General features: G+C 38.4%; 1 protein-coding gene across 14 annotated transcripts in view; it reads left to right on the top strand.

Annotated features, from left to right (window-relative positions):
• The window catches only part of TRPM3 (transient receptor potential cation channel subfamily M member 3), a 927,399-nt gene that overhangs the window by 694,635 nt on the left and 207,330 nt on the right, over positions 1-25,434 (top strand). For all 14 annotated transcript variants that reach the window (XM_068974646.1, XM_068974645.1, XM_068974643.1 and 11 more), the window contains one exon: positions 12,002-12,176. In XM_068974646.1, the coding sequence (XP_068830747.1) occupies positions 12,002-12,176 (175 nt within the window). The remainder of the gene's footprint in view (positions 1-12,001; positions 12,177-25,434) is intronic.

Here is a 25,434-nt window from a genome sequence, read left to right as displayed (position 1 = left end):
TTCAGAAGTATTTATTTGAACTGCCTTCTAAGTGTGAGGCACTGTAGAAACTAGAATGTTGTCTCTGTCCCAAAGAGTTTACAGTGTAGTGAATGAAACTTTCATTAAAGCAAAGCAGAATTTTAAAAGTGCCATAGGATATGTAGAAAAATAAAAAACTAAACAATGGGACTACAAAGGAATGAATAATTAATATTGCCTCAGGAAGGGCCTCAGGAATTGGTAAAATTTGAACTGGACTTGGAAGATTGAGCTAGAGTTTATAAGGGTCCTCAATAAATAGCACCTCTATTCCTCATTCAAGTTCTAAACACTTTGAGAAATAAAAGAAGTAGTTGATGGAACACAGAATATCATTTTTAGTTGAGGGACAAGTTAGCATACATGACTTTTAGACTATAACCAAGTGGGTTTATGGACTCACCAGCATTATGCAGAATTCCACAGTAAGCCTTCATCCCCCATCCCACTGGGGCAGTACTGGGGGAATCGGGAGATGTCAGGTTTCCTGCAGGCAGGAAGATGCCAAGAGAAAGAAGAGTGAGCAAATCCAATTCTTCTTCAATTTACCAAGTGAGTAAAAGAGCATAGGAAACCCAAGGATGAGTTTAGGAAAAGTTCTTCCTCATGAAACCCAGATTAGGGCAAGATAACCCTTTCTGAAAATTAGGATAGCTAAAGAGAAATTTTAAAATAATCCTAGATGAAGGATAGAGAAAATAGTCTGGATGAGACTAGAATCAGAGTGAACAGAAAGTTCTGGAGAGCTGAGGCTGTGAATAAAGATTGGGTGCAGCATATAGGGAGCCTTGTCTGTCATACAAAATGATTTGGACTTTTATCTATAAGTATTGGGAACCCACTAAAGATTGTTACCGAGAAGACTATTTACAGATGATAACTAGCAGTTACGTGATGTTTGTTGCAGAGGCAGAGAAATCAGAAAGCAATCTCAGTAGTCCACAGGAAAACTAACAGCACAGAAACTGGGCATTTGGCATAATCCCTGATTTCATGAGGGCTTCCCTCATAGCTCAGTTGGTAAAGAATCCACCTGCAATGCAGGAGACCCCGGTTCAATTCCTGGGTTGGGAAGATCTGCTGTAGAAGGGATAGGCTACCCACTCCAGTATTCTTGGGCTTCTCTGGCAGCTTAGCTGGTAAAGAATCCGCCGGCAATGCGGGAGACCTGGGTTCAATTCCTGGGTTGGGAAGATCTCCTGGAGAAGGGAAAGGCTACCCACTCTAGTATTCCAGCCTGGGGAATTCCGTGGACTGTATAAGTCCATGGGGTCGCAAAGAGTAGGACATAACTGAGTGACTTTCAATTCACTTCACTTCACTTCCTGATTTCATGAGAATTTAAATCAGATCGGAATGCCTTGAAACTCAGATCAGTTGACTGAGGGAAACTAGTTTATATCATAAAAGATTTGAACATTTCTATGGAAATAATTACATCGTTGTCTAATATATGAGCAATCAGGATATACTTGAGGAGATTCAGTATCTTGCCTTCCTTCTGTACCCAAATTTTAGTGAGCAACCACAGCATGTAGAACACTATATGATATGCTGTGGATACAAAGATAAACCTACCTAGAGAGAAAAGAGATGTCCAAACGTGGAATTTAATGAGAGATATATAAGGTACTATGAGAATTTTTTCTTTTATAACAATACAGTTTGTTGACAAATTTATAAAGAATATCCATTGGCATGGGCTTCTTAAAAAAGTAAGTACTATGAGAACACACAATGAGAATAGTTAGTTCTGCCTGGTGGGGGGTGAAAGGGGGGGCATTAGGTAGACTTGTCTTTGAACCTGGGAACTGCAGGATGCATGTAAGTTCTCCAGAAAGAGTAAGTTAAAAAGAATATGCCTCAAAGAGAGAATCAAACGTTCCACATTTAGAGCAGGGAGAAATAATTGCAGACTCCTTCAAATGATGCAGAGAGATTTTTTAAAATTATTTTGGAAGGGCAAATTAATATGCCATTTTGCCATTACCAGCAATATTTTCCTTTCTCTTACCATTTCCCTCTCCTACCCAGGTATGCCCTGCACTGTGGGCTAGGTCTGTCCATGTTTTTTCAATTCATAATTCCCCTGGCTACTCTGCTGCTTATGAATTCTGCCAGGAAGCCAATGGAACTTGTACAAGCTGTGGACTTGGTTCCTGGCACATTTATAGGGGAAAGAATTAAAAAGTAAAATGAGTTAGAACCACTTTGATTACCTTATATTTGAGAAGGCAAGGAATGCCTTTTGATGTGGCTTTTGAACAGAGCAGACTAAGAAGGCTATAGCTTTGTTTGAGTGAGTTTTCTTGTAGACTTAGATCAATTACATTAAAACATTCAGCCTGCAAACAATGGCCTCAAAGAAAATAATGCTGGCGCTCTCTTTTTATGAAAGTAATACTTGCCTTATAGCCTTTGGGATTGGCTGTTCCCTTTCTTTTGAAATGATTCACATGGGATGTTGTTTGGATGTCCTAAAAACATACAGACATTAATAGCAGAACATTTCAGTCAGAGCTATCTGGCCTTGAGAGGATAACTGTTTTCCATTGACTAAGTCAAAAGCTAAGTTTGTTTATTAGCATTTAAAATCCTTGAAATCAACTTATGGGTTCTGTTCTTTGGCATTTACATCTCTGTCCAACCCAGAGAATTCAAAAGACTTAAGTTGATTGAATCACTGAGGAGAAGCCCCTTGGTAGAAAGCATTTGGAGGATGACGTGAAAAATCACCTACACCAAAGCAGACTTCTAGTGTTTTGATACAAGATAAAGGAATTGGGCTTCCTAAGCATATTATTGGAGAAGGCAATGGCACCCCACTCCAGTACTCTTGCCTGGAAAATCCCATGGGCAGAGGAGCCTGGTAGGCTGCAGTCCATGGGGTCATGAAGAGTCGGACACGACTGAGCGGCTTCACTTTCACTTTTCACTTTCATGCATTGGAGAAGGAAATGGCAACCCACTCCAGCGTTCTTGCCTGGAGAATCCCAGGGATGGAGGAGCCTGGTGGGCTGCCGTCTATGGGGTCGCACAGAGTCAGACACGACTGAAGCAGCTTAGCAGCAGCAGCAAACGTATTATTGGTCTGCATGAGAGAATATTCAGACTTCAGAAAAGTGTGTTTCAAAATATTTGTCTGAGCATTCTTTTGGTTTAAATACATAAAGTACATTTATCTTCATGAATCATTTATACATTTAAAGTAGAAACCTTTTATAAGCCTAATAAATATAAATAAGAATCTTTATAGTTGTGTTTGTTTAACCACATAGTTCTCAGTAAGTGCCAGGCTCTGTTCTATGTGCTTTACAAATAGCTCAATTTATTACTCTAAACAACCCTATGAATTGTATGCCAATTCTGTGTATTAGACGTGTGTAGAATTCTAAAATATATTTTTGGTTTATCAATTCATATCAAGATGCATTTCCGCATAATTCCAGCTACCATGTTAGTAGTTTTGTGTAAACATATTGTCAAAGTTTATAGTAGTAAGGGGGTAAAACAGAAGAGATTGAAGGAAATAGAAGAAATGCTGAGCCGGAAAGTAGGGGTCAACAGGAGGCAGCAGATAAATGAAGGTAGAGGCAGTTGTGGAACTGAGAATCAGAGGTGGAGATCAGGACAGGATAGGTTCAGCTCAGTTCCAGACAGGCATCCTGTGAGCTAAAGAAAAGTGTCGTCTGGGAGAGTGAGACAGGGCCAGGCTTCCGGAGTGTAGGGCTGGGGTGGTGGTGCTGTTGCATGACAAAGTGCTTCCAGAAAACTTCACTGAAATCAAGGCAGAACCCCAGTCTTGGGGCCCACGTTGCCAGGGAGGAGCAAGCAATGCCCCAGCCTTGCTGGCTTGTAGAAGAGAGTGCCCCTCTCCAGGAGTCAAGGGTATTCAGAGTGGTGTGATCACTGCCTCTGCCTTTGGACTTAGAACTCTTGGAAAGCCATCTAAATCCCATCTGCTGTTGGAGTGAAGTTCCTTGATAGACCTTGTGAGTGAGAGAAGCAGAGGAGTCACCGTGACTGGTGATCAGGCTTCCCACGTGAGCATCAGCTATGCTCCTAAATGAAGGCCTACCTGACACCGTGTAGATGGTATGTTTACACTCAAGTTAGACCTGAATATTGCCTCTTAAAACCCTACCTCAAAAAAAAAAACACCAACCTCTTCCATCCCCAATTTTTCTTCTCCAAAGGGCCCCCAACTACTGTCTCCTGCCAGGGTCCTCACACTGAGAAAAGAGCATCTGAGGACTTTCCATCTAGTTAAGGACAGGCGAAGGTGAAGACTAGATTAAATGTCTAAACGTGAAGCATCTTGTTGCATGTGATTTTCTCCTGACTTAATAATTTGTGCTGCTGCTGCTGCTGCTGCTAAATCGCGTCAGTCGTGTCCGACTCTGTGCGACCCCATAGCCAGCAGCCCAGCAGGCTCCTCTGTCCCTGGGATTCTCCAGGCAAGAATACTGAAGTGGGTTGCCACTTCCTTCTCCAATCATAACAGTGAAAAGTGAAAGTGCAGTCGCTCAGTCATGTCCGACTCTTAGCGACCCCATGGACTGCAGCCTACCAGGCTTCTCTGTCCATGGGATTTTCCAGGCGAGAGTACTGGAGTGGGGTGCCATTGCCTTCTCCAATAATTTGTGCAGTATTTTATATTTCCAAATAATTTTCCAAGCATCCATTTAAGTACAGAATTATAGTAACAAAAAATTGTAGTAATAATGATACATGACATTGGTTTGAAGTGGAATTGGCATTTACCAATTGAGTATATGGTCAGGATTTGTTAGAACAAATGGGTTTATTACCCACTTCCAAGTAAGATCAGGCACATTCCAATTATAGTTCTCTTCTCTTGGATAGATAATGTATTCTATCTCCAAAACATGAAGGCAGTATCTAAAACATCTGCTTCCTTCGAAGACTGTAGAGACATTCTAGTTAAAATGAGGTGCATTTTTTTATATCATCCCTAGATATTTTCTTGGGCTCATGCTGCTCCTTAGTAGCTCAGAGATTTCCAATCATGTTTATTTTGGGGGGAAAAAAGCATATTAAAATATTATTCTCTGTAGAATAATATTCTACAGTTATACCTGAATATTCATGTTCTGGTAAACTTCCTAATTGTAAGAAGCACCTTAAACTTAATAACCAAGAATAGCATTGAGTGTTGTCAAATATAGCTGATTACCAGCTTTATTTAATTTTCATAAATCCATCCCAGAATTTCCAGACCACAGAAGAGTTGCATTAAGAGTAGCAAGAACCGAATTCTAAAACTATTCAATACTTGTAAAAAGCTGTAGCATTATGCAAACTTCAGTCACTATTTCTCAAGTAGGCAGTAAACTGGTACCTATTAAAATCAGGTAGATACTAATAGCTTGACTGCTTCTTCTCCCATCACTACAGTAATTGTTGCCACCCACCCACCCCCCGATCTGTATAAAGTTCTGTTTGTAAACTACAAGACCTTAATGGCTTAGTGAGTTTACCACCCCTTTATAGTCCAAATACAGGAGACAGTGACCAGTATATCTATTGGCTGAGTCAACCATTGAATCAAAGACTAGACTATTCAAATGAGAAATGGGATAAAGAGGATGTGTTCAGTGCTTTTTAATGATGTACAAATTTTACTAATATAAATTTATAATTGTGCAGCATAAACTATGTTGACAAACTCTCACTATGTGCATACTTTCAAAGCATATGAATTCTCTTGGAAAACTTCTGAATCATTAAGAATCGCATAATCCCAGAACTGGCAAGGCCAGTGAGTTAACTGTGTCCATGTTACTGCTAAAGAATTTTATCTGGTAAACAGAAATGTCTACCCATCACTGTCTTGGTCTGAAAGTGACTAAGATCTTCAAGAAGTCATCTCTCATGTAAAGTTTCAAGCCTCTTTTCTAAATGACCTATACTGTAATGATCACATGATGTGTGGCTTTGGTCACTGACTTAATATCAATCTTCTATGCTCCATCATTATGTAAATAATAAACTGTTTTCCAACAAAAAATACAGTATTCCTGAGCCCATTGGCATTTTAGGTCATATACAGTAAGGTTGACAGTAAACCAAAGGATTAATTTAGTTGGATCAAATTTCTAGTTGTCCAAGAATTTCGCTACAGTACACCAAGTATTTTTACTTGTGGCTGAACTGATCATAGATTATAGTCTCATGCCAATGGAGAAAGAAAGGGGAAAAACTCTTTTGGAATTTTAAGACGTTCTTCTATCCCTTCCACCTCCCTTCTTCACAGTACCCAACCTGTTCTTTGTTCAATGCCAATTTTGACAATATTTGAATTATTGGTAGCCCAGACTGAACTGCATAGCAGGTATAACAAAATGAGACAGAAGTCTAAAAGGTTATCTTCTGCAAAGAAGCATTAATTGGGGCTCAGTTTATAATTTAAAAGCCCTGGGTCAACCTGGAATCCCCTAGACTGCTAAGTCCATTACTCAAGCTCACATTTTTTTTTATAGGCTATAATGCTTCCAGTTCCAAAATTACAAAAACTATAAAGAGTGTGGCAAACATCTTGCCTCTTCCTAATTAAGCAACGTTGTGTTGCTCTAAAATTAAATTCTAATGGAAATCTCTAAGAAGTTCTTTTTTCTGGTAGAAAATGAAAAATTATTATTATCAAGTAAGGAATTAACCTATTTTCCCCAAACCAAAAGAGCAAGTATTGACCAAAAAAAGCCTCTGAGGGACCTAGATAAAATGAGAGCTTTTTAGTAATAATAAAGGTTGTATTTTTAAAAAAACTATAAATCTAAACTGCTTTTTGCGACTGGTCCGTCAGTAGTTTCAGAAGAACAAGTACATTTGTGAAGCTCTTTAGAGTAATTATATTACTTCCTTTGTGGGCATAAATTGGTAGTGGTCCTTATGAATCCAGCTGGATCTTCAGTGAGTTCTCAAAATGCTTTCTTTATTTCACTAATAAAAATATACCATTCTTGATATTTTAAAAAGCTTTTTTCTTTACTAATGAGGTCATATGCTACGGATTTATAAAATTTATTTTCTCTAGAGACTTTTAAAATATCCCTTATCCAAAATACCACTTAGAAAAGAAAATGTGAATGGAAGAAATCAAGAGAAACAAGAAAAAGAGAAAGGAATGAAGGATAGGAGGAGAAATAAACCATAGACAGTGGGGAAGTTTGGTTAATCAATATAACTGGGCAGTAACAATGTGATATAGTTTCCCCAGACTAGTGTTTTGTCTGAAAACATTTTCTAGAACCTGTCTCAGATGCCTCAGTGCGTTTCATCAGTTAAGTTCAGTTGCTGAGTTGTGTCTAACTCTTTGTGACCCCATGGACTGGAGCACGCCAGGCTTCCCTGTCCATCACCAATTCCCAGAGCTTTCTCAGACTCAAGTCCATCAAGTCAATGATGCCATCCAACCATCTCATCCTCTGTCATCCCCTTCTTTTCCTGCCTTCAATCTTTCCCAGCATCAGGGCCTTTTGTAGTGAGTCAGTTCTTCACATCAGGTGGCAAAAGTATTGGAACTTCAGCTTTAGCATCAGTCCTTCCAGTGAATATTCAGGACTAATTTCCTTTAGGATGGACTGGTTTGATCTCCTTGCAGTCCAAGGAACTCTAAAGAGTCTCCTCCAACACCACAGTTCAAAAGCATCAATTCTTCGGCATTCAGCTTTCTTTATAGTCCAACTCTCACATCTATACATGACTACTGGAAAAACCATAGCTTTGACTAGACAGACCTTAGTCAGCAAAGTAATGTCTCTGCTTTTTAATATGCTGTCTAGGTTGGTCATAGCTTTTCTTCCAAGGAGCAAGCATCTTTTAATTTCATGGCTGCAATCACCATCTGCAGTGATTTTTGGAGTCCAAGAAAATAAAGTCTGCGCTGTTTTCATTGTTTCCCCATCTATTTGCCATGAAATGATGGGATCGAATTCAGGGGAATCTGCCTGCATTGCAGAAGACCCAGGTTCGATGCCTGGGTCAGGAAGATTCCCTGGAGAAGGGAATGGCAACCCATTCCAATATTCTTGCCTGGAAAATTCCATGGACAAAGGAGCCTAACGGTCCATGGGGTCACAAGGAGGTGGACATGACTGAGCAACTAACACTTTGACTTTCAGTGAGCTTCATAAAAGAACACAGATTGATGCTCATTGCATATATAGTGGTCCTTTGGTATCCTCAGGAGATTGGTTCCAGTCCCACCCCCCAGACACCAAAACTGCAGATGCTCAAGTCCTTTGTATAAAATGGCACAGTATTTGCAGGCAGCCCAAGAGCATCCTGCAGTAAACTTTAAATCACCTCTAAATGACATAATACTCAATACAGGTCAATGCTATGGCATTAATTGCCAACGCCCAGCAAATTCAAGTTTTGCCTTTTGGATCTTGCTGGAATTTTTTTTTTTCGATTTGCAGTTGGTTGAATTCATGGATGTGAAACTCACAGATACAGATGACCAACTGTGTATCAATGTTCTTAATTTAGGGTGGGGCTTTGTGAGAGTCCATTAGCAAGGTTTTTATGAATAGACTTTAGGAATCCATGAACTTTTAAAATTGCATAGAAGCATTTTTGTGACTGTCCATATGTGCCTTTGTTTTTCTTGGGAAAAGATCATTGGCTTTCACTGGATTCACAAAAGTATTGAAAGATTCTTGTCTCAAAAAAATAGGCTAAGGACCATTACTTTGGATCATTACTAATTATTTTATATCATTTTCTTTTCTCAGAAAAAGGCAATACATGAGAGTAGGGTGTGTGTATGTGTGTGTATCTGTGTGTGTATTGACAAAAAAGTTTAATGTTACCATATATTGGCACATTTACTTTACACAAAGCATATTTTTAGGCATGGCCTGATTCTCTACCACCTGTAACTAAGAAAATCAAAACTGCTACTATTTTAGGCTTTAAAAGTTTTTAATAGTCTTTGGAACAAATTTTTATCTAAAGGAAATGGGAGAGAATTTGGAGTCATTAGATATATTGAATATATTCAATTTATGAAAAAATAGATAATGTTTTGATTTTTGCTCCATCCAATTTTTAGCCCTGAGATATATATATATATATATGAATTAGTATAGTTGTTTTCTTCATTTCAGTTGCTTACAGCTTCATTTCAAATACAGGAAACATGACCATCTAAATGCTTCTCTATTTCTAGGATATAACAGTTTGATTTATTGACAGATACAGCTGACAGCTTATTGCTCACATCTGCCATGAAAAGTGATCCTTTGCACCTATGCATGCGTGTGTGCTCAGTTGCTTTGTTGTATTGACTCATTGTGACCTAATGGACTGTAGCCCGCCAGGGTCCTGTCCATGGGATTCTCCAGGTAAGAATACTAGAGGGAGTTTCCATGCCCTTCTCCAGGGGATCTTCCTGACCTAGAGATTGAACTCAGCTCTCCTGCATTGCAGGTGGATCCTTTAGTGTCTAAGTCACCAGGAAAGCCCTGTTTGCACCTATGTTTCCTCTCAAAGAGAGAATTTTCCAGACATCTTGCCTATTGTCTGGTAGACTCTAGATCAGGAACATTCTAGAAGGTCCATTTTATGACTTCTTCCTCCATGAATGGATCATAGCTGGTCTGTGAGTAGGAGTAATGATCCACTGATAGAATCAGTGCTCAAGAATGAGAATTTAGCCAATTTAGGCTAAACAGAATTTAGCCTATCTTAGAAGATCCTAGAAGTAGTGTAAATGTTATCATTTGGTATAAAACAGCAAGTATGGTGTATTGTCCCTTGACATAAAACAATATGGGAGTATGTGCTGAAGAAAAGCAAAGGAGAAAACTAAATGGCATGGTACTTTGGAAATACCTTATAAAATATCTTTAAACATGTAAGTTTATGTTTAAACATAAAATGCTTTATAAAATAACTTGTAATGTACCTTGGAAAAGAGTCTTTTCCAAGGCACTTTAGAATATAAATCTGTATAGGAGTGGGTATTTTTTATGACAGAAAATTCTCCTCAAAAAGAAGTATGCTGTATTAACATTTCAAGTTAGCCCTAATCTTCAATGTGCCTTTCAACAGGAACTTAATCATAATCAACAGCAGTGGGGAAAGTGTCTCCTTCACAGACACCAAAACAGAGCTTTAAAATGCCCATTTGTTTGAGTCCTTAGGGCTCTGGGTCAAAGGAGAACAGCATGACCTTTTACTTCCCTCTTTTTGGATTTGAGAGAGTTAATTCTCAGAAAGTTCCCATCCACAGAAAACTCTGATGAGACTATGAGTCATCTGTCTCACAATTCCTTTCAGGAACAAAAAGAAATCTTGGCTTCTTGCCTTAATCAACAATTGTCATTTTCTTACATTTTTTAAATGTAAATTTAAAATAGCATTCTTCTATGTGTAACTGGCATTTTGGACCATTCTTTACAGATGAAAATCAAACCATGAAAAATACTGATTTAAGGCCCTAAGGAGACTGATGTACTTATACTTTAGAAGTAAAACTGGTCACACAAGTCTAATAGAATCTTTTATTAATGGAGCAAGAAATCAAACATCAAACTCATTTCTCATAGGGAGGCAGTTTCTTGATAAAAGATAAAATACCATAGCAGAAGGGGGAAGAGAAAGAACTGAGGTGACTAAGGGGTTTTTTCAGTTCATATTTACAGAAATGGTACAAAAGCTTGATTCTTTCCTTTTTAAGATAACTGCTTTGTGTACCTTACAAAACCATCTCATTGTTATGGAACTGCCCATTTTCCTAACTATACTGAGAAGATAGAGTGAAAAAATACAATGTGACAAAATAAGTTATTGAACAAAGGAAGTTATTCATTCACCAATGATGATAACTTGAGGTGTCACTTGAAAACTAATTTGTTTCTCATGGGCTTCCCTGCTGGCTCCGATGGTTAAGAATCTGCCTGCAATGAAGGAGACCTAGGTTTGATCCCTGGGTCAGGAGGATCTCCTTGAGAAGGGAATGGCTACCCACTCCACTATTGTTGCCTGGAGAATTCCATGGACACAGAGAGAAGCCTGGCAGGCTACAGTCCACGGGGTTGCAGAATAGGACGTGACTGAGAGACTAACACTTCCACTTTTCTTTCACTCTCTTTTCTCATCAGGTCTCTCATGGACATTTGTTTTCAGTACTTCTCTTTATTATGTTAGATTGAACATACATAAGTGCTGATGTTAGGGTAATTTTTTACATGAAAACAGCAGTGTCTCTTGACTCAGTGTAAATAGCTGAAATTCCTTAATTCAGCTGAATTCAACCAATGTTTGCCCATCATGTGCGTGGCAACTCACTCTATGGTGAAGGACACAATAATGGCAAATGGCAGATGCCATATCTCCTGGTAATTTATTATGGCCGTTATATGTTAAAAATCCATAATCAAGCTGATCACCTGTGGCCTGAAATAGATAGACCCCTAATTTAGCTAGCAGTTGATTCCACAAGTTAAAATATACCCCCAGCTGATTTTGGTAGCCTTTGATATAAAAACCACTTAAGCATTTTCTTAGCACTGTGATAACTTCAGGAAGGTGACTTTTTTTTTTTTTTAACTTTCCATGTTTCATATAGGAAACTGGCCATTGAATCCACATGAGACTTGCTTAAGATCACATTTAGCTTCCAATCTTTTGGCTACTGGCTTCCTCTACTAACCAACTTTCCCACCTTTTTCCTCCCCTGTGAGGTATTGTCATCAACACTCTAACTGACCCCAGCACCCTGGGAGTTACAGGGAGAGGGCAAAGTCTAATGGACTCTCTGGTAGGAAAATTCTACTAAAGGGTTTTCTGTAAATTTTCGCCCTGTATGTTATCCCTTCATATGTTGTTTCCTCCCCATGCTCAGTAATTTTAGTTTGTGCTTTTTGTTTCTCTTTTTATTTCTTTGGTTTGCTGGCTTTGTGTTCTTTTCTCTTTTTTTTTTTCCTTTTCTTTTCCTTTTTTAATGCAGGAATCGGTCAAGGCGTTCCAGTGGTGGCACTAATTGTGGAAGGAGGACCCAATGTGATCTCAATTGTCTTGGAGTACCTTCGAGACACCCCTCCTGTGCCAGTTGTTGTCTGTGATGGGAGTGGACGGGCATCCGACATCCTGGCATTTGGGCATAAATATTCAGAAGAAGGCGGGTAGGTAATTTGCCAGGCCCTGGATTTAAACTATGAGTGTTAAGCTTGTGTTCCAAACTTGGAAGAGAGTGCGTAAGTTGATTGATGGTTCGGCATGGGAAGGAGGCTGGGAAGAGCAGGAGAACATATTCTAAATGTCCTATGAAGTGGGAAATACCATGAAAGCTCTGCTAGTCCACACTGATGATAAGGAGAACAAGGGGAATGGAGGGGCCGTAGGACATGGGCTCCTCCCTCTTCATTTTCCTTTTCTCTTTTCCTCCTTCCACTAAGGAATTGGTGTGTGTTTGTTTTTTTTCCAATGACTTTTATTGGAAGATAGTTGACTTATGTTAGTTTAGGTGTACATCCCTTATACATATATATATGTATATATTATTTTTCATATTCTCTTCATATATAGGTAATTACAGAATATTGAGTAGAGTTCCTTGTGCTATACAGTAGGTCATCAGTTGTCGTCTATTCTATGTATAGTAGCATATATGTGTTAATCCCGATCTCCCAATTCATCACTCCCCTCCCCATGTTTTCCCTTTGATAATCGTAAATTTGTTTTAAAGATTTGTGTTTTCCCTTTGGTGATCATACGTTTGATTTTGAGATTTTTGAGTTGGTTTCTGTTTTGTAAATAGGTTCATTTGTATCATTTTTATTAGATTCCACATATAAGTGATTTTATATGATATTATATGATTTTCTCTGCCTGACTTGGTATGATACTCCCTGGGTCCATTCATGTTGCTGCATGTGGCATTATTTCATTCTTTTTAATGACTGCATAGTATTCCATTATATATGTATACCATATCTTCTTTATCCATTCCTCTGTCAATTGATACTTAGGTTGCTTCCATCTCCCAGCTGTTGGATTAGAATGTGTGTATCCTTTTTGAATTATGGTTCTCTCCAGATATATGCCAAGGACTGGGATTGCTAGATCATATGGTAGCTCTATTTTTAGTTTTTTAAGGAACCTCCATACTTTCTCCATAGGAGGGTTCCTTTTCTCCACACCCTCTCCAGCATTTATTGTTTGTAGATTTTTAATGATGGCCATTCTGACTGGTGTGAGGTGATACCTCATTGCAGTTTCAAAGGTATATTACAAAGCTATAGTCATTAAAACAGTATGTTACTAGCACAAAAACAGAAATCTAGCTCAGTGGAATAAGATGGAGAGTCCAGAGATAAACCCATGCACCTATGGTCTAATCTGTGACAGAGGAAGCAAGAAGATGCAATGGAGAAAAGACAGTCTTTTCAATAAGTGGTGCTGGGAAAACTCAGAAGCCACTTGAAAAAGAATGAAATTAAAATGCTCTCTAACACCATACACAAAAATAAAGTGAATTAAAGACCTAAATGTAAGGATGGATACTATAATACTCTTAAAGGAAAACATAGGCAGAACACTCTCTGACTTAAATTGCAATGATATCTTTTTTGACCCACCTCCTAGAGTAATTAAAATAAAAATACACAAATGAGATCTAATTAAACTTAACAACTTTTGCACACCAAAGGAAACCATAAACAACATGAAAACACAACCTACAGAATGGGAGAAAATATTTGCAAACTATGCAACTGACAAGGGATTAATCAAAATATACAAACAGCTTGTGCAGCTCAATGTCAAAAAAAAAATCAAAAAATGGGCAGAAGATCTAAATTGACATTTCTCCAAAGAAGACACACAAATGGCTAAAAAGCACAGAAACTGGGTTTTTACATGTGAAGCACGACTAACCTGGACCATATAATGGAGGTTAGCAACTTGAGAGAAGCTGGGATCTGCAACTTCCAGGCTTGACCTCCAAACACTAGCATTCCCAAGCTGCTATGTGTGTACAAATACTAAATGTTTACAAAAGCGTTTGGTGCCCTGTCCCATCATATCCCTCTAGACTGGCTTGGAGAGTGGACTGTCTGTAATGATAACCACTCTGGTCCTGTGTAAACTGATCTTGAATCCTTCACACACTTTCCTTGATCTAGCAGCTCCCTTCCCCATGCTGCTTTCAACAGTCCAAGGCACCAACCCTTTGGAGGACTGACTTCCTTGCACAGCCAGCCCCTGCATCTGAGATCCCCTCCTGCAGATGATTAGAAGTAATTCATCTGAAGGTGTGGGTGACTTTAAGGAGGAGAACTCGAAGGAGCTATTGAAGTTTTAAAAAAGGAATTTCCTAACCTAATCATTTCTAACTCATGGATGTAGTGGGAGAAAGAAACCCCAAAGGAATTGGGCATCTTTTATTCATCCCTCCCATAAATATACAGTAAGTGTCTACTGGGTGCCATGCACTAAGATATGGGGGGGGGGGAAGCTATTTCTACCCTCAAAGAGTTCATAGCAAGTCTTATAAACTGACAAGTGTATCATTATAATAATAGTAATGACAGGTGAGTTTGTCTACTCGGACCACTCCCTCTGGCGCCTCTCCCTCACCCAGCCCAACTTAAAACAGACTCAGCATGGCAACTCAATGCCATTTCTCCTCTCCCCATTCCTCCTCTTGTCTTTGCCACCAGCCGAGCACACCTGGTAAGGCATTAAGCAGCACACTTCCCTTAGTTAGTACAGGTACTAGCCCTTAGTTCCTGTACCTAGGCATGTGAAAGGAAGAAAATCAGAGGCACAGAGCTCTCAGCTTAACATTGTGAACACTGACAGTGACTTTGCTGCTGCTGCTGTGCTAAGTCGCGTCAGTCGTGTCTAACTCTGTGCAACCCCATAGACGGCAGCCCACCAGGCTCCACCGTCCCTGGGATTCTCCAGGCAAGAACACTGGAGTGGGTTGCCATTTCCTTCTCCAGTGCATGAAAGTGAAAAGTGAAAGGGAAGTCGCTCAGTCATGTCTGACTCTTCCTGACCGCATGGACTGCAGCCCACCAGGCTCCTCCGTCCATGGGATTTTCCAGGCAAGAGTGCTGGAGTGAGTTACCATTGCCTTCTCCAGTGACTTTAGGCCCTGTTGAAACTTTTGATATTAAAAGGAAAAAGCACCAAGTTAGAGTTTGCTTTCTGGCAAATTCGATGAAGTTATCATTATCTTCTTTAATGGTAAGTACCAGTCCATTTTATAGTTAACAAACTAAACAGAATATTTGCCTACATGGTCCTGTGTCTGTTACCAATAAAAGTTGAAGATCCTCAGCTATGCTTTGTTGTTCAGTCACTCAGTCGTGCCCAACTCTTTGTGACTCCTTGGACTACAGCACGCCAGACTTCCCTATCCTTCACCATCTCCCATCCCAGAGCTTGCTCAAACTCATGTCCAATGATGCTTTGCTTTTATTAAAAACTTAGCCGTAGTTCTCATTAATTTAAATATAACAATCGGTTATTAAAGAATGTATATAGCCTTTAGCTTTGGCACTTTTTTTGTCTTAGTGCTGGCATTGTTTTGTTGTATTCCTACAAAGTCAATATAAGTTTGCACTCAGAATGCATATTTCCTTTCGAGAAACCTCAGCACTTCAGATTTCCAGGTTTACATACAATGAAAATATGGACCTTGTGCTTGTTTTTTTGTCATTGTCTTGGGTTGGGTTCCTTGAAAAATGTTGAAATCTCTGATAATCTGCTTTTCCTGATTCTCTTTTAATATAAGAGAAATATTACACATTTGGAGCAGGGCATGGCTCTATATATTATTTAACCTAGGGGACAGATACACAGAGAAATTAAGTGCTTTCTCCAGGCCATACAGCCCATGATCCCAGGCCAGTTCAGTATATTATAAAAATTTACTGAAATGTGTTTTGTGGTATATGCTCTATTGTTTCCTCATACAGTACTTCAATGATACTATCTTTTAAATATATAAGTATACTTAAGCTGCCTTCAGCTTTCTCTTTTTGTTATAATTTAATTTTTTATTTTTCTGTGTATTCTAAAAAGATAAAATCAATGCATTTCTGGTTACAAACTGAAATCCAAGCAGATCAGCTCTATATCATATGGATTCTTTTCCTTCCCCCACCCAGAACATCGTACCCCAGCTCTAAAATTAAGAGTCAGAAATACCATGCCCTATAATGAGTATAACTAGTATGAAGATTAAGAGTTAAGATATTTTTATATCTTTAGAATTATTAAAATTAAAACTTTAATAATTTTCAGAAAAATTTTAAAATGATTATTAAGAACATAGAAGACTAAAAGGGAACATTATATTTGCTGATCTAAATATGAGTGAGTGAAAGTCACTCAGTCATGTCTGACTCTTTGCGACCCCATGAACTATACAGTCCATGAAATTCTCCAGGCCAGAACACTGGAGTGGGTATCCTTTCCCTTCTCCAGGAGATCTTCCCAACCCAGGGATCAAACTTAGGTCTCCTACATTGTGGGTAGATTCTTTACCATCTGAACCACATGGAAAGCCCTAAATCTAAATATATATATATTAATATTATGATAAAAGTATGCTCTGCTTCAGGAAAGCAGTTATAAATTTAACATGATCAAATGCATTCAGAATTTTCTGTGTGCCCTCTGAATAACTGCCGGAATTAATCATGTTTATTTAACTTGATAAGAAATTGTCCAACCACACATGTGCAGCCAGTTTTAAAAATCATTAGTGTGCCTATTATATGCTAAAAAAAAAATGACCCAGCTGGACTTTATTCATCAAGAAGCATTTTTCTTTGATTTTCAACAAAGTCCAACAGAGTTGAGACATATTTCACTACAAGTAAATATAAATACGTAACTATGTTCGTATAAACAGAGTACGCTGCAGCCCATGGGGTCACGAAGAGTTGGACACGACTGAGCGAGTTCACTTTCACTTTTCACTTTCCTGTATTGGAGAAGGAAATGGCAACCCACTCCAGTGTTCTTGCCTGGAGAATCCCAGGGACGGTGGAGGCTGGTGGGCTGCCATCTATGGGATTGCATAGAGTCGCTCACGACTGAAGTGACTTAGCAGCAGCAGCAGCATGCAAATAAAAGTGTGCGATTGTACGTATAATATTGAATATAGGGAACATATATACTTGGTTTATGAAACCTGAATTGGGGTTTGAAATAATTTATTTTTATTTTTCAGTTACTTTAGAAATGTAAATACAATTTTTAAAATTTTAACTTCATTTACAAGTTGTTTAATATAGGCCCAAGGACTATAAATTTTTATATTCAGCTCTAAAGCTTTTCAATTTCATAATCCTAAAGATGTGGAAAAAAATTTACATACTTTGTATCTTAACTTTTGTGAACTTGATATTTTGACTTTAAATTCTCTGCTAATAACCACCTTTCAAGAACATGAATCTGAAAGGGAATGACTCTGGAAGCCAACTATGATTGGAAAAACTGATTAACTTTTGTAGATGAGATTATGTGAGGTAGAAAAAGGCAGACTATCTCTCTCAGTGCTGTGGGTTTAGATAAACTAGGAGACAATTACAATTAAATTCTTATTTTTATCTTTTCTCCCCATCTCTGTTCTGAGGCATATACTACCAGAAAAAAAAATGGTCAGACTTTGTTTTTTTCCTTATTGATGTACTGGATTTTCTATTTCTCATCTGTCTTAGTTTAGAATGAGAAACAAGTCACTTTCCCTGACTAATTTCATTGTTGTAGAAATATTATCAAATGTTATTTCTGCATCATGAATGACTCAGCACTGCAGGCATAAATAGATGACTGCTATCCAAGTAGCATTAGATTCAGTTACCTCAGTTTTTAAATATTAGGATTCCCCTTTTTGCTGTGTTGCCTGAGATGACCAGCTTTACTCCTAGTCAGGAATACCCTTGCAATTATAGGTGCCTGAAGAGCAAGTCAAAGATTACTTTGCTTGATAATTGTCAACTCAAGTCTCAGATTTCAGAGAAATAGGATCTAGCCCTTCATTTATCAGTTAGTGAGCAAGTACCCACTGATGAAAAATGTCAGCCTGAAAAAGACCTCTGAATGAATGTGTGTCCTGAGATGATGCCCCTTCTTCATCCAAATTGTTTTATTGATGTTTGTGTTTATTTTGTCAAGTTTATGCCCAAAATTATCACCTGGATTTACCATTTTTAGATACCTGAGGCAAGAAGCAGAACTCAAAGAAGCAGAAAACCTTAAAGTTTTAAGTAGTCATAGCTTTTGGAAGGTCATCAACGGGGCAGACACAGATAGACTTCACATCCTTATGTGCCCGTGGAATTTGCCTCAGGTACTGTGAAGAATAAATGAGCAAGGGCTCACTTTCAAATATAGGAGGTGAATAATGTATTCAAGATAAAAGTCTGATTTGTCTGTTTAAAGGGAACTTCCTTGGTGGCTCAGCAGTAAAGAATCTACCTGCCAAAACAGGAAAAATGAATTTGATCCCTGGGTCAGGAAGATTCCCCTGGGGAAGGAAATGGCTGCCCACTCCAGTATTTTTGCCTGGTAAATCCCATGTACAGAGGAGCCTGGCGGGCTACAATCCATGGGGTCACAAAGAGTCGGCCATGACTCAGTGACTAAACAGCAACACAACAATGGGGTTCCTACATTTTTGGATTGAAAGTGAAAGTGAATTAGATGAAGTAAAGGCATAAATGAAACACAAAGTGGAAATGAAGGAAAATTTGTTGCATGGCTTCAAATTATGCGACTATATCCTAACAGAGATGTGACAAGTTTGCTTCTCTCCAAAGAACATCAAAATGACCAAAGACAAGAGAAAGTCCATCAGGAAAGTATCATTTTAGAACTCCAGGTGTAGACTGTATTCCCTAAGGCATACCTTTCTGGGTGGTGGCCACTGGTTCCTTCTGCTCCTCAAGAGAGTTCTAGCTGAAGCTGAAGGACGCCACAGGCCTGTCATTTGTCTCTGTAAGATCTGTCCAAAGAAAGTGATTGATCTTGATGGATGGTACTCCAGCATGATTTAGACATAATTGGAATGTCAAGTGAGAAAGAAGGAAACAAATAGCAAGCATGCCAACTTCGTGTCCATTTTATTTGTTGTTAATTTCATCTTGCCTTGTCTCTTTTCTAGAATTTTCTATAAAAAGCATGTCAAAACTGGATTCTGTCTTGTGACCTCAGAAGGGAAGTAAGAAACGTTGGAAACATCTTGTACAGACACAGAATACTGGTGGCTTTATTATTATTATTTTTTTAATTGCTGCCTTTGTAAACTGCTTTCCAAGTTAACCTTTCACTGTAAGAGGATAGGCAGGATGTGTCACATTGGAGATTAATTGGAAATCTACAACACAGGCATGAGTACCAATAACTAGTATACATGTATACATAGTATACATGATAAATGTATAAAGTGTTACCAGAGCACACAGCTCTTGAGTGTGGCATTCCTCATGAGAATCAGTCAGTGGGAACATTTACGTTAATTATCCACAAAATGGCAATATAATGACTCTATTGCTTCTTTTCCCCTTTCCCATCAAATACTGTATCTAAACTGAGAGTCAGTATGAATGATCCAAGGAAAAGCTAACATATGACCCTCTTTTATGCAGCTCAACACAGAAAAAAGAACCAGTCTGAAGAGGCTGAAGGAAAGCTGGTAAAGGGGACAAATTATATGAGACAGTATAGTGTTCAGTGTGTGTGTATATATATTTTATTAAACTGAATTTATATAGACTCAAATTCAATGTAATGGAATTGATATGTTAATTTAATATTATAAAATTGATTAAATATAATTAAGTATATATATTGCTGCTGCTACTGCTGCTGCTAAGTCGCTTTAGTTGTGTCCGACTCTGTGCGACCCCATAGACGGGGGCCCACTGTCTCTGGGATTCTCCAGGCAACAATACTGGAGTGGGTTGCCATTTCCTTCTCCAAGGCATGAAAGTGAAAAGCGAAAGTGAAGTCACTCAGTCGTGCCCGACTCTTAGCGACCCCATTGACTGCAGCCTACCAGGATCCTCTGTCCATGGGATTTTCCAGGCAAGAGTACTGGAGTGGGGTGCCATTGCCTTCTCCAAGGATATATATTAACATATAAATAATATATATATGTGTGTATGTGTGTTTAAATTTTAAGTGAAAACCTAAAAGTAGGACTGATAACATCACTTTTCAAATCAATCAATCACCAGGTATTTTTCAAATGCTTGTTTTAGGCCTTTACTTGAGAAGTACAATTGAGCTAGTACAATAAAAAATAATTTTCAATTAGATGTTACTGAGTTCCATAAAGCAGAAAGAGGCATAGGTTGGAGTAGACAGAGTAAGTTTTATGAAGAGAGTATTACTTCAGTTTTTCTATTTGTGGAATATATAAAGATATATGGATACTTATCTCATTGTATCTAAGTTCCACAAGGCTAGAATAGCTATGTTTGTTTAGGCAAGTGCAAAATAAAATAAATATTTTTTTCTTAGAGTTTACTATTTGATCCGTCCGTGTCTACATGGGGATAATGAAGGATTAACTTTTTTAAAAAATCTAGATAATTTATTGAGGAAAGTGCCAGTGAAAACTTTTATTGATCTAAATTGACCAATACATTCTCTATATTGATTAAATTTACTTTAGAATTGCTCAACTCTAAGCTGGGGAAATGTGCCTTGAAATAAAGAGCAAACATGAGAAAAACAGAGCTGGGTAAAATCCATCACCATAAAGAAGTCTTTTTTAGGGAAGCACTGCCCACAACTTTCAGATAGCGCATCAGTGCAAGTGAAGACTTCAGAGGTATCAGTTGTGTTCCTCTGAGATTTGCTTAGCTGACTCTCAGCCATTTGTTACATAGAAAACACTCCGAATAAGCATGTGGTCGTCACATTTGGGCATGGCTGAGAATCACTTGGAAAGCAATTAAAGACAGAGTCCCCTAAGTATCCTGATTCAGTGTAGCTGGGCTGGAATGCAGGAAACTATTTGAAACCAAAACCCCAGGTGGTTCCAATGAGAGGGTCCATGGACAACACTTTCAGAAACTTTTTAAAAACTTATTTTATTGAAGTACAGGTGATTTACAATGTTGCATTAATTTCTGCTGTACAGCAAAGTGATTCAGTTATAATAGGATTGACATGACATTTCTTTACCCATCTAATTTCTAGGAAACTTTTCTTTCTGAAGTTCAGTGCATAGTTTCTGTCTCATGAGAGCTTTAAAACCAACAAATACATTTAAAAATCATCTGAGTGAGGTATAGATAATAAACTGTCCTGGTATTTAATCCTTCTACCTTAGAGGAAAGGAATTCTGAATCAATCTGGCGGACATTAGAACCTGCAGCTGCTAAAAATACAGTGTATTAACATCTCACCCAGTTGTATCATTAATAATAGATAATGTTTGGGATGTTCTTAATGGATTTTCGTCAGACTCCCTGTGTGATTCTCAGATGTTGATTATGAACCACAGGATTTATGAAAACTATTTACAGCAGTAACTGCCTTCTTATAAAAGCTTCTTCATCCAGAGAAACACGAAAGATGCATTGAAGTAGGACTCCAAGGTTAACACAAGTTTATACTTCTGTTGTCCAGAAAAGTCTCCATTCAGCTTCAATAAAGCCTTTCCTTTGCTGTCCTAATTGTTTGACAATCATTCTTGAGTTGATATACATGTTCATTGTGTTTTTGGATTTATTCAATGTAAATGAAGTGTCCATCCATGAGCAGTGACCCCTAAAGGTCTTAAGTAAAAAATTAAAAATCAGCTTCCCTAAAACCATGGAAACCATAGTTCAGTATCTTGGAGACCAGCTAATGTTTGGAGCTCTATGATCCTATATTCTTCATTTTCCCCCTTTGATAATATATTTGAGATTTTATAATCTCTGCTGGAGGGATGACAAGTTTTTATTTTGAGTGTCAACAATAATCAACTGATAGAGACGTCATAGAATGATGTGTTGAGAATGATTCTGAGACCACATCTGGACTCAGAAGAAAGATTACTGTGATAGATTAGCATTGGTGCAAAGAAGTAAAACTATAGTCGAAATATCACAGATGTCTACTCTTATTCTAGAATAAAAACAAGATCTTGTAAGTAGCCTGCATAGATTACTACCATTCAGTCATCAAGCAGCACACTGAATTATGAAACCAAGGGAAAAATAAGAAACTTATCTGCCTAAAAGATGCTTAGTAAATAAGTCAATTTTTTATCAACACTGTGAAGCACATCAGTGTTTAAATTACCCAATGAGATGAGCCTTTTCACACAAGCATAATAAACAGGATATGAACAACAGGAAGCTCTTTATTGTAGGGCGATGTTTGGAGCTGAACTGAGGGACAAAGTGCAATTGCCAATGGATAATTTGCTAGAAAAAGAATAACTTTTTTTTAAGCTAGGAACTAATTCATCACAGAATACATAAAAAAATAGATAAAATTACATTTGTCCCAACATCTCATAGTGTAGGATGTGGGGTTAGAAGGAATATTTTGACAAATTACTTTAGAAGAGAATTGGTATTTCCTATTCCTTTTTCTCCAGGCTTCCCTGGAGGCTCAAATAGTAAAGAATCTGCCCGCAATGTGGGAGATCCGGGTTTGATCCCTGGATTGGGGAGATCCCCTGGAGAAGGGCATGGCAACCCACTCCAATATTCTTGCCTGGGGAATCCCCATGGATAGAGAAGCCTGGTGGGCTACAGTCCATAGAGTCGCAAACAGTCAAACATGACTGAGCTACTCACATTTCTTTTCCTCCACATCCCTGACCCTCCCCACAAGTGCATACTTGAGGGATTAAGTTGCTATTTTTGTAAAGATCTACATACAAGAGCCTGATCTAGACACTTTATTTCATAAACATTTTGAGTTAGCTATGATGATTATCTCAACTTTATGAATGAGGAAATTGAGGAGAGGTGAGGAAAGTTCAGCATCAAACAGCTCGAGTGGTCTGTCCAGGCAGATGTGGCTTGAATGTCGGCTCTTAGGAGCTGCATGGCTTATCTCCTAGGAAAATGAGATCCAGGAACTGCAGGAGGTTTACTTGCCTCAGATCTGAGTTACTCCTGACAACAGAGGGGTCTGCACCCAGCTTCCATATTCTCCCTCTTGCTTTGCATGCTGGTTAGCTTCTCCTTTGAATTAAACATTGGACCAGCATTTAAAGCAGGTCAGTTGAAGAGGTGCCAACATTTTTGCCTGCCCAAGGAGCCTATACATCTCAAGCCAGCTCTCATTCTGTCTTCTATACAGGGCCTAAAACAGTAAAAGTTTGACTGTTCCTCTTGCTTGGCTATGTGCAGTATTCACTGATGGGATTTCACTTGGAATGAAATCAGAGTATGTTTTTTCCTTATAATTTTGGCAACAGAGAAGCTACCTGACCATGTGGCAGTCCCTGTATCCTGTGGCAACAATTCAATTTCAACTCTTGGGCACATTCATAACCAAAGGCAAGGGGAAGAAGAGACATTGTAGAGATGTAGCCAACACTGTTCAGGATTTTCCACCTTAACGTCCTGGTAGGTCCATGCCTCAGGCTGAGGATTTGGCACCTCTGTCTGCCTCAAGAGCAGCGCTGTCCAATAGAACTTTCTGTGATGATGGAAATGTCCTTTCTCTCTGCTGTCCAATCAGATAGGCACTGAGCCATTGAATTGTGGCTGGAGTGACTAAGAAATTGGATTTTAAATTTTATTTCATTGTAATAAATTTAAGTTTGAATTGCCACATGTGGCTAATAGCTAGCACAGCTCTGACATTTCTATAATTGGATTCTACCGCACTGAGAACCCTTGAATGTCTGACAGATTTCCACTGTTATTAGAAATTGTTCCCTTCATTTTTAAATTACATTCTTATATCCAACCAACATCATGTACTCAGGCATCCAATATTTTTGGACACGTACCATGTTCCAGGCACTATTCTAGATGTGGGCAAAAACATACATGTGAGCCAAATAAACAAACATTTTTGCTGTTGTGGAGCTTATATTTTAAATTTTAGCAAGGTTAGATAGATAATAAGTAATAAACATGTATAACATTTTTAAAGGTGACGTACAAGGGGAAAAGGAGAGGGGTGAGGGAAATAAAGATAAGAGGGGCAGAGGAAAAGCCTCGGTCTTCAGCATCTCCATGAACATAGAGAGAAGGAGTCCATGAGTACTCCTTTCTATTAACATGTAATCCATGCATCCAAGGAGTTACAGTCTAGTTAGGATTTTCTGAAATTAATCTGTCTTTATGAAGTGCCAAATATAAGATGTATAGCACAAACTTTGTCTTATAAAATGTATTAATTGCTTCTCTTACCACCACCCTCAACCCCAACTCACCACCTACTTCTGTCTCCTTTTGTATACGTATCTATGCCTTCTGTTTAATATTTCTGGCTCAGGATTGTAGAGTGGGTTTAAAAAAGTAGAGAGATAGACAGACAGATAGACAGGTAGGTAGGCAGGTGGAAAGAAAGAATGTAAGCCACATCACTCTATGGGAAGTGGTAGGTGGAATTTGCCAGAGAGCAGACTGTGCTATCAAGGTATGTGCATTGCCCAGTCATAGGCAGCTTCTTGAAGATCTGTCTAATTACCTGACATTGCTAGATGGAAACCCTCAGGAAAAGCATAGATAAACAACTTTTTTAGGTTAGATGTGCAAACAGGATCAGAGGTACTATTTCTAATAGGTCTTAGCTGATAGAAGCCATTTGTATCTGAAGCTGATCCTCAGTAAAAGCTTGGGCAAAGTAATTTCTGTCTGTTGGTCCCTTTTCTTCATTCTCTTCATATCTTCTCCAACTTCCTAGTCAGATAGTTCTTCCTGAAAAACCATCAATATCAGTCAGTTACAGCTAAGTGAATTTAATATTAAATATCACTTATCCCAAGAGGTATTCTCAGGGCTTCTAATTATTGAGTAAAATATTCGCCTTTTAATTAACTAAAAGGAATTTTGGGCATCTGCTAAGTTAAGAAAGTAACTCTGAGAGAGTGGTGGTGGATCCTTGAAATCACATTCCTCAGTCTCCTTATGCATAAGATATCTAAAATCCTGTCTCAGTGATACAACAGAAGAAATCTCTTCTTGTGTCTAGTCATTTAAACAAACCACTGAATTGAGACTGTATATTTAGATTAGTATAATTTATTATCAAAGATCATTCCTTCTGATTCTTTTGTCCTTTAAACCCAGCTCTGATGCTTTCAGCTTATAATCTTTAATGAGTCAATTTAACTCTGAAGACTTGATTCTTCATCTGTAAAGTGGTTGTTGTGAAGTTGTATCGTTCTTTTATCCTGAACTTCAAATTCCTCAGCAGGATTTTCAGATTAGCACGTTTCCTAGAACACAC

The sequence above is a fragment of the Capricornis sumatraensis genome, chromosome 6, assembly GCF_032405125.1.
Source record: "Capricornis sumatraensis isolate serow.1 chromosome 6, serow.2, whole genome shotgun sequence".
Lineage (NCBI taxonomy): Eukaryota > Metazoa > Chordata > Mammalia > Artiodactyla > Bovidae > Capricornis > Capricornis sumatraensis.
Note: the sequence above shows the minus strand (reverse complement) of the source record. Positions and strands in the feature narration are given on the sequence as shown.